A 14439-nucleotide genomic window follows, 5' to 3' on the forward strand; every position below is an offset into this window, starting at 1 on the left:
ATACGTATAGACACTTTGTTTATCGTGCATATTTTTGGAATAAATGAGGATCGCTAAGCACGCCGAGAAGGCAAATTGCAAATAAGATACCAAAGAACACATAAGAAAACGAGATTTCTTAGCGATCCTGAATTAGTTTTGTAACCTTACCTAAAAGATTTGCATTGTATTTAGCCATAGGATTAATTAGATTAGAGGGTACTTGGGGAGTTAAGTAGAAGACTGAATGCTTTTGAGGCACGTGGAGCAACTGGATACTTTATTATATAATGTGAAGTAGTATGCATTTATTACTTTCTAAAATTAATATCTATCGGAAAATAACACTTCCGTGTGGAGTGGAATGCCCCTTTAATATGTCCTCTTCAGACAGCTGGGTGACCCGTCAACGTTTAAAAGTTGATTTCAAGGGGCCCAGCATACATGTAAACAGAAAAAGTCGTGTTACATTCAGTCAAATGAAGAAAATTTTAATAAAACATCAATCAGTGGATAAAAGAAGTCTAACGCTTCAAAACAAAATCATTGTCCATTTTTCATTACTCAAAGTCTATAACTAGTTAATATAAAACACGCTTGTAATAAAAACCCAAATATCATGCTAAGCTTATGAAACAGTACAGTCAATTCTATATACAGTCAAACCTGTCTATAGCGGCCACTCAAGGGACTAGAGAAATATGGCCACTATAGACAGGTGGCCACTATAGAGAAAATGTTGATCAATTGACCATAAGCAAGCTACACATGATTTCAATTCCCACTAATCTTTCTCACCAAGTAACATTGTCTCGATCGGTAAATTCACCGACAAAGATTTGCACTTTAATGCTCAAGGCATGCATACCTTCTGCTACCGCCAAAATGACCCTGTCAGGAACTCCAAATCCTCGCAAACTACAATTTCAAACTCGGTACAGGGTGACATAAGGCTGCAATATGGTTGCAATGGCATTGTTTCTGTATCAACGGGACCGGAAATCGTGTGGCCGTGGCCGCGTTGGACAGGTGGCCGCTAAGCCTATTTCTTAATCATTACGAATCCAAGGGACCGACAAAAAGTGGCCACCATGGCCAAGTGGCTGCTATGCAAAGGGGGCCGCTAATACAGGTTTGACTGTATTGTATGATGATGAACCATAAACTTATGATGATCAATAGATGCTAATAATTTATAAAACGCCATGAGATGATAGAAAAACCGTCGCATCTACATAAAAGCATGCGTATCATTGTAAAATGACAGAAAACTCAGACATCATATCAAGCGTATGACACAGCGGCACAATTCATTGTAATATTGATATGAACATAATTATCCACTGCTTCACTTTCAAAAAAAGAACATGTACGTATAAAGGTTCCAGCCAAGTGAACAATCTTTTTGTTGATTATAACAATTCTTTATGTTCAACTGTGTGCTGGATTTCCAGATCACAAAGTAACAAACATTCTGCCACAAATACTGTATTCTCAAGATTAAGGCACTGAGTGGAGATTGTGACTGATATTAGATTTGTATTATCTACGACGTTATAGATAAATCTGACCCATGAAGTCAACTTATGCTTGAAAAGACACAGAACGCACAAAACAAAACGCACAAAAACTCACAAAACATACTAAAAGTAACTCCTTATCATTGAAGGTATGATTTAAACGACAACAAAGCACACAAAACGTCAAAAATCCGTTTTTATCTATGAAATTCGTTGAGCGATCTGTCAATGGGCTTATCCCCAAACCCCGCTCCCTGTTCGATCATGGTTCTATTTCGAACGCTTACGACAAAAATAGCCATTTCTGTCCCGCTGTGGCAGTTTTTGACGGAGGTGTTCGAAATAGAAAAGGGGGTTCTATTTGTTCGATATGGCGTTCGATGGGATCGGTCCATTATTTGCTCGCCCTGCTGTCATAGCCGCTAGTGAAAAGGGAGCGTAATTGAGACTTTTGGTCGCTCAATGATTTAACCTCAGTTGAGCTCGTGAAGGCTCAATCCAAATGTAAACTTAAGTCGCTCAAGCAGAGAAGTGTTCCTTTCTGATGGCGTATGCACAATATCCCATATATTGGGAGGGTCCTCCATACTTAGGTGCGGAAAGAAAACTTCTTTTAATACTAGATTCATGTTAGTACCATGATCGTTAATGTCTTGATGCAATGAGGAGGGAGAAACTACATAGATGAGAGAATGGTTCTTTACAAGCTTCTCGGCTTGGTACAAAGTTTCCAACTCACTGAAAAGAACATCGGTTGGCGCACCTGCTAGATCATGCAAATGAACCTCAGGACCTTCGTTGCCATTGGTCGCTTGTTGTACCACGTGACCAACGTTCTTATTGGTTGTTTGGTTGCCATGGATACCGAGTAAATGTTGGGGTGGCATGTACGTGTGAAAATAGAAGATGTGCACTTTTTGTGTAGCGTTTTGCTGCCGCACTAGATGATGCAGGTGCAGTAAGGAAGGAACGATTCCGCCTTGGTGCATAGCTCCAAAGAGAACACCACAGAAAACGTTACCGACTACAAATCCGACAAAAAGGAGTTTCTTTAACTTGCCTCCCGCCCAGCTGATCTTGTTGTGATGGGCCAACACAAGAGGAAGGAGACACGGGGTGATGAACCTGGGTTCTTGGTGGGCGATTAAGGACAAGATGAAGATAGGAATAAAGTAGGATAGAAGGAAGAACATCTCAAAGTCAACGCCTTTTCCACAAGGGATTCGGGACAACATTTTAGTGTCATCAGCAGTTCTTTTTACTTGTCGTTTTTGGTGGGATTCATTTGAAGGTGCCTGAAGTTTGCTCTTTATTTGCGCTTTATTTTCACCTTCTTTAAAATGACCGAACAGTTTTGTGACACAAGCGGGGATGTTTGCAAACGCAAGGACGGCCAGGACACCAAACGAGAGTGGGGTGTTCACAAGGAGGTGAGTCATTCTTGGGTGCAAACCATGGTCCTTGACCTTGGACATGTCCATGTTGTACCTTAAGAAGTTCAAAGGAGTGACAGTGAGGTTTTGAAGAAGACTTGAGGGTGACTGAAGGAATGTGTTCACAGTTAAGGAGTGGACATCGAGAGAGCCGAAATAAACGGAGTCACAGACGACAAAGATTATAACTGTCACTACTGCTCCTGGTACTAATTGTAATGCTTTTAAAGCCCCCTCCTTTAACCTCCACCCTTTGCTGTTGTAGAATGTCCAGTACAGCATCGGTACCAGAGCAAAGGCAGGGAATGTTGGACGATTGAAAACTCCTACTACGATCAGCGCTGACAACGGAACCGAATGAGAATTAGAAGAATGTTTCTCATGAACTAAATCGGAAGGTTTTTCACCTTTTTCATTTCTGGTTTTATGTTTTGGGCTGCTGCTTAAAGGGTCTCTGCCTTTGATAGAGTCGACAACAAGAGCAAGAACGCCTGCAAAAAGAACAGCTTCAAGCGTGTTGGAAAACGTTCGAGTGAAAAAGACAAGCGTCACATAACAGGCTGAATACACAGCAAGACAATTGAATCCATCCATTTCCCCACCCATATACTTTCTCTCGCCACCGTTACAAACTCTCCACAGACAATAGTCTACGAAGAATGAGAGAACCATTGTCCAAAGCCTTGGTGCAATCAGTAGAGTGTATGCGCTGAGAAGTTCAGGCAGTGACCCTAAATAGTTGATGATCTTCAGAACCAGGAAAGGTATACCCGAGGTGAGAAAGGGTAGGACAGGAGACCGGATAGGAAGGTCTTCTGTCCACTCCCACGTCAGGCGCACCTTGTAGTTCAGAACCGTTCCTGTGAATGCAAAGAACAGAACATCTTGATTTGATGAGCATTGCACGTACTGCGTGTATGGGAACTTTGTTGACATGTATTATGCAATGTTTCTTATATAATGTGGCGTAACAATACCAAGAAAACGAGACGGAGTATCAAAACACAACAAATTTTCGCTTTTTCAGTCTGTTCTTTTCACGTTTAACTAATGTTTCCGCATACAAATGTGAGTAAAAAAATAGAACTATTAATGCATTTTGTACCATGCATGTGAAGACTATGTGTATAGACAGTACCTCTGTTATCTATTTTGTCTGACCCTTAATTTTTCCCTTATGATCTCAGTGAAAAGCTGTCTGCGGGCCGACTGTACCTTTCAAGAACAAAGGTTCGAACAAACAAAAAATACACATTTTCACTGGGGTTCACCGTCCACTATGGCGGTCAATGCCTACGCCATAGCCACGTGATTGCAAACACCATATAAGGTGATCCTGACCTGCCATGACCTCCGGAGCCTGGAAGAACTCGTCCGGGTGGATGTAACCCGACTGGGGCAGCAGAACCAAGGTCACACGGAGCACTGCCAAGGTCAACCAGACGGTTCGTGCTTCCATCGTGGAACAATCTTTATTGACAATGACAATGATCATTATTGCATATCCATGCCCAAACATGGGGAAAATACATTCAGTTTTATAGATAATGCAAGGAGGTTCCCTCTTTCAACCTCCTTGGATAATGTATGTAGAAATGTAGAAAGAAACGTCATTTTACGTCGATGAAGGTTAGACATTCAGGTAATAACATACGCCAAATAATAACTACTTAAGCAACTGGATATGATTTGGGAAACGGTCAGACGTTTCAGATAGTATCCGCTATCTCTCGTCAGTTATACTGAAGAGCAATCTCCAAGCAGATCCTACGGTGCCATATAAGACAGTATCAAAGCCGGCCAAGAAGTATAGCCGGCCAAATAGATTCTTCTTGACCCTAGCTGCTATCGGCCAAGTAAAGCTAAACTAGCAACAAAATGGCCTTGGGATTTGTTAACCATTGATAGATAAGTTTACATTGGACGCCCAAAGATTTGCCTTGTGTCACATCCATTACTGTACTCTCTCGTATATAGTGTTAATTTCTGGTTCTAAAAGTATCTACCAAACTCTCCTTTTGCAAACCATAGCGAACGTACCATACCTGTATCTGGTCCCAAGCACAAACAGCAGATGTATGAACGTGTAATAAGCTGGCCTTCTCACCTTGAACCTAGTCACCTTGTCACAGTTAGGTTCGAATCCGATGCAGCCGCCTGTGGTGTATCCTACAGAAAGACGCTTTGCAACTTCTGTATTCCCTCACTCGACTCAGGTGAAAATAAGTTCTCGACGATGTTCAGGGCGTCTTACCGGTCTACTGTATTCCCTCACTCGGCTCAGGAGAAAATAACGACGATGTTCAGGGCGTCTTCTAGGAGGGGACGTAGAGGTCAGTTCTGTAAGGAGAGCCACACCTCAAGCGCGTTGAAGTTCCTTGTTAGAAAGAGTTGGGGTCCTTCCCGGTGTGACTGGTTCAAACCTGACAGTTTAAACTTACGCCGCTTGTACGCACTGTGTTACACCGAAGGGTGGTGTATCGGTTGTGCGAAAATCCACAAGCGTCTCCCTTAATTACCTTTCCTATGCCTTTTCCCCACGCCAATTCACCACGTCTTTTCAATGATTGACTACCGATTAGTAGGGACAGTACGCGTATTGTGACGTGGTCCTGTGGTTAGGTGCACGTGGTTATTGACTTAGAAACCAAAGGTCGAATCCCTTGCAGATGCCATAGCTGTACTAAAGGTAGTGTCCAAGAAGACGTGTCAGCTGGATAGGGACAAATAAGTTACCATGGCATTTCAGTCTGTCTTTGCAGGTTTTTCCTGACCGATTTTTCTTACACGTATTGACTGTCACTTGTTGAATGACATTCACATTCCCTTACACAACCACACTCGTGTAGTCTGTAACAATATTCACACGTCATTAAACAACGGGTAGAACGATTTATTATTCTTGTAGCTGTTTTGGGTGTCTTTTGTATGAATATCCTACATAATAACAAATGCGTGTGTGTGTGGGGGCATATGGAATTTATGTGTGTGTTTGGTTATGTGTGTGTGTGTGTGTGTGTGTGATTGTGTGGCTCTATGTGTGTGATTGTGTTTGTGATTGTGTGTGTGTGTGACTGTGTGTGAGTGAGTGTATTGTTAACAGTTCTTGTCTCTCGCTGCACATGCGTTATTCAAATAACGAACCTCCCTACATATAACGTATGATCATTGATATTGAAGCGTTTACCTGATTGGTAGATCACACATGACGTAGATGATGACGTATGATTTCTACGTTGCAGACGAAAGTACTTACAGAAGAAGAGAACCTGGCAGCCACCATGGTTCCAAATCACTTACCAGAGAAAATGGGCACACTGAGGAAGATGTTCTTGAGCAAGAATATTCATTAGAACGTCTTCAAGATGGAGCTGGCCAGTGCGTAAGACAAGTTGAAGGTCAAGACTTGGAAGATGTGACAGAAACAAAAGGTAATTCGTATTCGTTTCTTCATTTTTGTTTTAGGAACTTTGGTTTCACTAAGCAAGGAGCTTTCTTGCACTAAGGGAATTCGGAAAGGGAATGAAAGTTTTAGAAACGGTCTCCGGTTCAATTAGATGCTCCACTTCTGATTTTTAGAAGGAGAGGACCAAACACATTCGATCTGATTCGCTGTGTATAAAATATTACACCTGTAACGATGGATGACACTTTGTCTTACTCAGGAGCCATATCTGACATAGGTGACGTAGGAACAGGGATACAGTCTTTCAACTACGTCACTGACTCCACCAACGTCAACATCCTCAACGTGGGCGCCCACTCCGTGGTGCATTATGGGATACCTGAAGAACAACCACCTGTCGGTAGGTTGGACTGTTCCATTTGGAAACTTGACGGGGGTCGATTTGATTATTTTACAAATCCAAACAAAGGCGGTAGAACGATTTCACTATGTGATAATGGATGCACTGTTGGTGCATATAGCTTTGTCTTAGTTTGTTTCTAGTCTTTTTTATTTCCTCCATTTTCTTAAAATTTGTACAATGTGTAGAGGAGAGGTTCATATTTATATGCACACATTGCTTTCTGCATTCACAAGAGATTTCGTAGCGTAGAGGTTACAATCAGACAAAATCACCGACTCCATCGTTAAGGATCGGAGTCTCTGTCAATAGAGATCGAAGTTGAAAATTTCTGACTGTGTTTTACACGCACAGAAAAACATATGGACTCCTACCAGGAGCTCTACTGATAGAATCAGTTATTGGACTGGTTGTATTTGCAATTGATTTTGATCGCGATTTCTGTTGATAAAAACTTTCAGTTACTCACGTAGAAGCCAGTTAATTGCACAGCGGATTATTGTACACTTCTGTTTATTGCACGGAATCCCAAAATACCAAACCGATGCGGTCCAGCTGAATAACTTCGCATTGTTGCACCATTAGAATAATTGCACGAAATACACTGGCGAAATCGACATGCAATTAAACAGCTCCTTCTCTTTTCATTTTTTTTTTTAGAAGAAGATATATGACGTATATGGATTCGGTGAAAATGAAGAACTTTCTATTTCTTTTTGTTCCACCTTAGAACACGAGGATCCTATCCCCGTTCTGTGCATCGTGCACAAGCCGGTTGGTCCAATCCTGTCCACCCGTAGAAGGTCACGTGATCCGGACCCCAAGGCAGACTGTCGTCTATTGGTCGGCGTCAAGCATGACGTCAGCAGTAATGAGCTCATGGCCTTGTCCTTCAGCGAGAACCTGTCGAACGGCATTGTGGGAACGGATATCAATGACCCGGTAAGTCTTGAGTTTAGACAAGGAGGTTAAAAAAAAAAAAACCCTCCTAGGTTTAGACCAGTGTGTGAAAAGCTAAGTTTGTTTAGCGGGAGAAAGTTTGTCATAATATCGTTTTTGGCATTGAAGTAAGAACAGTTTCCTTGCAAATAAAGGAAACGTTCCACTGCGATACTTGTACTAGTACTTTTCTCTAAGCAGGTGTAATGATCCGCCTCATTCTCATTGTTTTTCGTCTTATTTTGTGTAACATTAAAAACTCTTTTCTAGTACTGAACATTTTAACAGTAACCCTCAGTTTCTACAATATATCCTTTGTTTATTATTTCCACAGTCGCGCCAGTATCTTATAGATTTGACTTCCATCAGTAACATGTCTACTGATGACCACTGCGACAGACCCTCCCGGTGTCTGTACTGCCCTTTAGTCCCTGACCCGTCACAAATCACACTCACCAGAAACGTCTGCGGCTTCTGGCTACGATTCTTCGGACCAGCCACCACCTTCGACGTATCCTTGGGCCTCCGAGTCGCCAAACTTCGGAGCGACGACGACACGTTGCCGAAAACACCCGAACACACGACGACCGATTCGGAGACCATAGAACTCGTTGACGAAGTTACGATCAGCATCGAAACGTGCAGCGTGCGCAGGAGACGAAAAAACAACTCAGAAAGAGAAGTCAGGGACGAAGATGGCGAAGTTCGGAAGGCTACAAGATGGAAAGATGTTTGGATCCGTGGATCGAAAGAGGTGACAGACAGCTCAGGTGACCTCGTTCCCAGAGTGATGAATCGGACAAAACGAACAGGTGAGTAGACTTTCTTTTTACTATAGGCTGCGACAATTGTGCAAATATTTCACAGATGGTCAGATCGCTCAATGAATTTACGAGAAAAAAACACGATTTTATATGTTTTGTCATCATTTATTACCTTTTTACCATATAAAGTAAAGGGTTACACAAATTCCTTTCTGGTCGCTGCACGGTCACTTAGCAATCGCCGTGTAGTTAGTAAAAAGGAGACCTAAAGGACACTATGTTGAAAAAACAAGCTTCTATTATATATATATAAATACCATAGCATATTGATTTTGTATGACGATATGAAATAATGTCTTTTGCTTCACAGGCAGCCTCAAGACGAAATCGTATGGTCAGATCTTGGGTCGTCTGGAAATGTTGGGGGAAGAGGGTAAGAGCAAATTAAGACTCTTAGTACATGAATTGCTGTTGGTAAATAAAGGCGATAATTTTGAATATTTTTATAATTCTGAAACCATACATTAGTCGCTGTGGCATCATTTAGTCTTGATTGTCAAATCTTCTGAAAACAAACATACTTTGTCGTCTTTTATGCCTAACGTTTTTTGGTATAGTGTTAAACGCTATCACGTTTGCTCTTGGCTTTGTATACGTATGAACCTTGTGTATGCCGTTTGCATTTTGTGAGTCTGCCACTACCAGCCCAAAGCCGCCTAGGCAGACCCATGCAATGAGTTGTTTTAATGTCAATAAAGAAAGAAAGAAAGAAAATACAGAGACCTGGAACTATAAAAAAACGTAATGGCAAGAAATGTTTTACAGGGAACTGGGCAGAATTTGACTATTTCTCCGCTCATCTGGTGAAAACATACGAGCGGAAAGATGTGGACTTGTACCTAGTGGTCGCGTTGGAGGTGAGCAGTTTTACTTTTTAGGATCTAATTGTTGAGTATGTTCCTCCTGAAACACACATAACCAACTTCCGTATGCAAGTAGATAAACCCTGTTGTATAAGCTCCATTTTAGTATATGTAAGGCTGTAACATAAAGCAAGAAGAACTGTAACTATACAACTGCTTGGTCATTATTACCTTTACTTAACCGATAAAAGAATAGATGTGCAGTAAAGGTCTTTCATTCGCTAATTCAGTCATTTGTTGATCCATTCGTTCGTTCATTTTCTAAAATTCTCACGCACATTTGGCATCCACAGCAAGCCTTTGCGGAGTACTACAAGCGTAACCTCGGTGCAGCGGTGACCATCACCAAAGGTGCACTGAAGACGCTGAAGAAGAGGCCAGCCGACAACACCAACATGCTGGCCGGGCGCGCGTACTACCTGCTCTCCGCTATCTACCAGGTAGCCCGGAAGTACGGAGTGGCCGAGAGGTGTATGGAGCACGCACAGCAGGTGGGGTATACCAACATTAGGAACCTAATGATGACGGTCTGGGAGGGTTTGAGACGGGCTCTGGTGGCCTACAAGGGTTTGAAACTGTTTATTTTTAAGACGGTCTGTAAGGGTTCGGGTCGGTCTGTGAGGGCATGGGACGGTGTCAGACGTTTGGAATTGTTTGACTCGGACGGTCTGGAACGATTTGGGATGGGCTCGGACGGTTTGGAATGGTTTTGAACGGATTGGACTGTTTGAAATACTAGTAGTTAGGGACGGCCTGGGACGGTTTGGGACGGTCTGCGAGGGTTTGGGACGGGGTCTAGGACAGTTTTGGAATGGTTTGGGTCGCGATCGGACGGTCTTGTAGGGTTTGGGACGAAGCCGAACGCTTTGAAATGGTTTGGGACGGAGCCGGACGCTTTGCAAGGGTTTGGGACGGGGTAGGACGCTTTTGGAATAGCTTGGGATGGGCTCGGACGCTTTGGGAGAGTTTGGGACGGGGCCGGACGCTTTGGGAGAGTTTGGGACGGGGCCGAACGCTTTGGAAGGGTTTGGGACGGGGCCGGACGCTTTGGAATGGTTTGGAACGGGGCCGGACGCTTTAGAATGGTTTGGGACGGGGTCGGACGCTTTGGGAGGGTTTGGGACGGGGTCGGACGCTTTGGGAGAGTTTGGGACGGGGCCGGACGCTTTGGGAGGGTTTGGGACGGGGCCGGACGCTTTGGGCGGGTTTGGGACTGGGCCGGACGCTTTGGGAGAGTTTGGGACGGGGCCGAACGCTTTGGGAGGGTTTGGGACGGGGCCGGACGCTTTGGGAGAGTTTGGGACGGGGCCGGACGCTTTGGGAGGGTTTGGGACGGGGCCGGACGCTTTGCAAGTGTTTGGGACGGGCAGGACGCTTTGAAATGGTTTGGGACGGGGACGGACGCTTTGGAATGGTTTGGGACGGGGTCGGACGCTTTGGAATGGTTTGGGACGGGGCAGGACGCTTTGGAATAGTTTGGGACGGGGCCGGACGCTTTGGAATGGTTTGGGACGGGGCCGGACGCTTTGGGAGGGTTTGGGACGGGGCCGGACGCTTTGGAATGGTTTGGGACGGGGCCGGACGCTTTGCAAGTGTTTGGGACGGGGCCGAACGCTTTGGAATGGTTTGGGACGGGGCCGTACGCTTTGGGAGGGTTTGGGACGGGGCCGGACGCTTTGAAATAGTTTGGGACGGGCTCGGACGGTCTGGGGGAGTTTGGGACGGGGCCAGACGCTTTGGGAGGGTTTGGGACGGGGCCGGACGCTTTGGAATGGTTTGGGACGGGTCCGGACGCTTTGGAATGGTTTGGGACGGGGTCGGACGCTTTGGGAGGGTTTGGGACGGGGTCGGACGCTTTGGGAGGATTTGGGACGGGGTCGGACGCTTTGGGAGGGTTTGGGACGGGGTCGGACGCTTTGGGAGGGTTTGGGACGGGGTCGGACGCTTTGGGAGAGTTTGGGACGGGGCCGGACGCTTTGGGAGAGTTTGGGACGGGGCCGGACGCTTTGGGAGAGTTTGGGACGGGGCAGGGCGCTTTGGGAGGGTTTGGGACGGGGCCGGACGCTTTGGGAGGTTTTGGGACGCGGCCGGACGCTTTGGGTGGGTTTGGGACTGGGCCGGACGCTTTGGGGGGAGGGGGGTGGTTGGGACGGGGCCGGACGCTTTGGAATAATTTGGGACGGGGTCGGCATCCGAAGCTATTAGAATGCTTCAATTTTAGAGAGTTGCCATTGTTGTATTCTTTTAACAATTTAAAACAAAAGTTTCATTCTTATTTCTACAGGCTTTGTCAGACTTTGAGATCGGCGAGGATACAGGTAACGCCTGTTACAACAAAGGATCCCTGTACACTGACATCATAGCGAACGATAGCTGCCCTTCAGACAGGATGTTCGATGAGGTAATAGAACATTATATAGAACAATGGTCCATTGAATGGAACTTTATATAGAACAATAAAACATCAAATAGATCAGAACACCTGACAACAATAGAACATTACGTAGAACATTAGAGAATAGAACAATTCTAACCTGGCTCCATCGTCCATGGCGACAGTGTCTTTTCTTTTGTATGGAGGCTTCAAAACAGAAAACATGTTGAATTCCTTCTTTTGATCCTTACAAACGTATGATTTGAGATGGCGTAAATTCAAGTACACCAACTCAATATATTCCTTTGGGTATCAAAAACATTTCCACAGAATCTTAGTAAATTCATACCATGATAACGGGCTCTTTTTACTGTGACGATGATTTAAAAAAAGTTCGGACTCGACTAGCAGACAACCTTTTCCGGTTACAATATTCGCAAGTTAGTATAACTCCATTTCTGGAATAAAACTTTTACTTAAAAAGCCAAATAACTCTTAAGGTTTAATTGTCCTGTTTTTAAGGTCCGAGAAAGCCTAGAGTTGGCGATCTGCCATTGGCGGAAGGACCCCTCGGGGTGCGTGGCCCACCAGAGGCGAGCTCACACGAAGTTGGCTTCGGCTCTCCTCGTCTGCGACACCCAGCAAGGTCGGGCACGAAACGTCAACCCGAGAAATGTCGAGGCCGCCCGAAGGAGCATCGAGACGGTTCGCAAGGAGTTGTGGCAGGGGATGCCGAAGCGAGGGCGATGTCGCTTTCTTCTGACCGAGTCGGATCTGTACTACAGAGAAGAGGGCTTCACCCTCTCACAGGAGAAGGCCCACGAAGCGCGGAATCTTGCTACGCAGTGCGGGTTCAAACTTGAAGCAGAAATGGCGGATCAGCGATTGGTGCATCTTGCCAGTTGCCAACGCTCACCAGTTCCGACACGTACCACAAGTCAGCTGCTGAACGGCGTCACACTGGCCGATTCGACTATGGGGTCATCCATGGCTTCTCGGGACTCTTCATCTGAACAACTAGGATAAGTTGATGAACGCCAGGGTTTATGAGGAACAGAAGAATTGTACATATAAGCATTATATATAGATGTATTCCTTTTTATGTATGGGAGAGGCTACATGTAAGAGAAGACAGGGTGCATATTACGACAGTAGTTCCAATAGCCTGTCGCTAAAGCTCACGACCACATAAAGAGAGGGGCTCACCCTTGCCACAAGCAAATCGTCTTGTGCCTATTTATGGAAAACAGGGTACTTTTCTCTTTCATTTTCATTTTGACGTTTATTTTACTACTTACTAATTTTGTGCATGCTAGACAACAGGGCAACACGTAAAGTAGTTGAAATGTAAATATTTCCTGTTACAGATCACATGGAGCTGAGTTTGAATGTATGCTGAACATCTTATTGAAGATTATCATCAATAAACTAAACATAGATTTATTGCCTGATATTTTGGTAAACATACAGATAAGTGATGAACAAAATACGTTGTACATGTTGCAAAAAAGGTTAGAACTCAATACAGGAATTTACAGATACATACATGTATGTAACAGTGCCTAGCTGCAATACTTGTTATAAGCAGTCAGCTCACTGCCCTGAGTAAATTGACAGTCACAGAAAGACTTTCAAGTCAAGTCTTGTCAAGTCGACAAGTGGTCATCTATACTGGTTGTGTACAAAGTACTTGTTAACCAGTGATTGTAATGTACCAACCTTATGAAACTATTCATATGGTTACCACTTACAAATAACTTATCGGAATAATTCTTTGATGTTAACAAAGAAGGATTTGACATACACAAGTATTCTTTTTCATCAGAAATATTTATGTGGCTATGGTATCTTGGTAACCGCTTGATGTCTTCATCAATATGTAAACGAGATACGACTGCAGCACTAAATTAAAGTAGGTTCAAAATTTGTCATTACATTTGGTCTTTCTTTCCCTCCCTCTCTCCCAAAGTATCATTGTCCAGTTCCTTCCTTTTGACCCTGTTCTTTTGGCTGTTCTTCTTGAGTCCTCGTCGTCTCTTCTTCTTTTTCTGTTTCCCCATCGGCTGTAGATGTGGAGCTGGGTGCATTCTGAAGTTCCTCTCTTCTGTACTTTTCCAGCAGCGGTCTGTAGATGTACAGTCCTGTTAGCCATCCAAGGCTTAACACTGCTGCTATCTCCAGCTTACCAAGCCGCATGTTTATTTTGTTGTTATTTCAGTCAGTAGCAACAATGAGTTTGTTTTAGTACTGGTAGAAAGCTGATCAACGTATAATTAAGGTCTCTTCTCTGTAATGAAGGAGTGCTGAAAAAGAGGAGAGGATATGAAAAAAAAAAATTTCGTTTAAACATTCTAATTTCTACATCTATATGATTAACCAGTATTAAGAAATACACTTTACATTTTGTAACGTTAATATCCGTTAACGGTTAAGATCACTCAGGTGCAAATCCCACCAAACGATGTCGTTGAATTTGAAATCATTTTAAGTTTGAGTTTCGATGTATCGTGTACTGTGAACTTGTCCAAAACGTCCAAAAAGAAGCGAATTATAACGCAAGACATTTTGGTTATGAAAGTGACCACCAAGCCCTCTCACCACATAAATAAATGCACGTTGTGTGGTGTATACGTAACGTTGTCATTCTATGCTTAACGCCACAAATCAGGAAGATATGAGTATTATTGTAAAGTACACCTTA

General features: G+C 43.9%; 2 protein-coding genes across 2 annotated transcripts; one reads left to right on the forward strand and one right to left on the reverse strand.

The window, feature by feature from the left end:
* Positions 1-1972: 1972 nt before the first annotated feature.
* On the reverse strand, positions 1973-4397 carry LOC118407125 (GPI mannosyltransferase 4-like). Its single transcript, XM_035807545.1, has 2 exons — positions 4274-4397; positions 1973-3792 (listed from the first exon to the last, which is right to left on the reverse strand). The coding sequence occupies exons 1-2, from the start codon at positions 4389-4391 to the stop codon at positions 1973-1975; spliced, it is 1938 nt and encodes a 645-aa protein (XP_035663438.1). The 5' UTR covers positions 4392-4397.
* A 2175-nt stretch (positions 4398-6572) lies between these two features.
* LOC118407126 lies at positions 6573-12997 on the forward strand. Its single transcript, XM_035807546.1, has 8 exons — positions 6573-6738; positions 7469-7680; positions 8012-8489; positions 8812-8874; positions 9267-9358; positions 9658-9855; positions 11649-11765; positions 12261-12997. The coding sequence occupies exons 1-8, from the start codon at positions 6573-6575 to the stop codon at positions 12762-12764; spliced, it is 1830 nt and encodes a 609-aa protein (XP_035663439.1). The 3' UTR covers positions 12765-12997.
* Positions 12998-14439: the final 1442 nt, after the last annotated feature.

Source organism: Branchiostoma floridae, chromosome 19 (genome assembly GCF_000003815.2).
Source record: "Branchiostoma floridae strain S238N-H82 chromosome 19, Bfl_VNyyK, whole genome shotgun sequence".
NCBI classification, from domain to species: Eukaryota; Metazoa; Chordata; class Leptocardii; order Amphioxiformes; family Branchiostomatidae; genus Branchiostoma; species Branchiostoma floridae.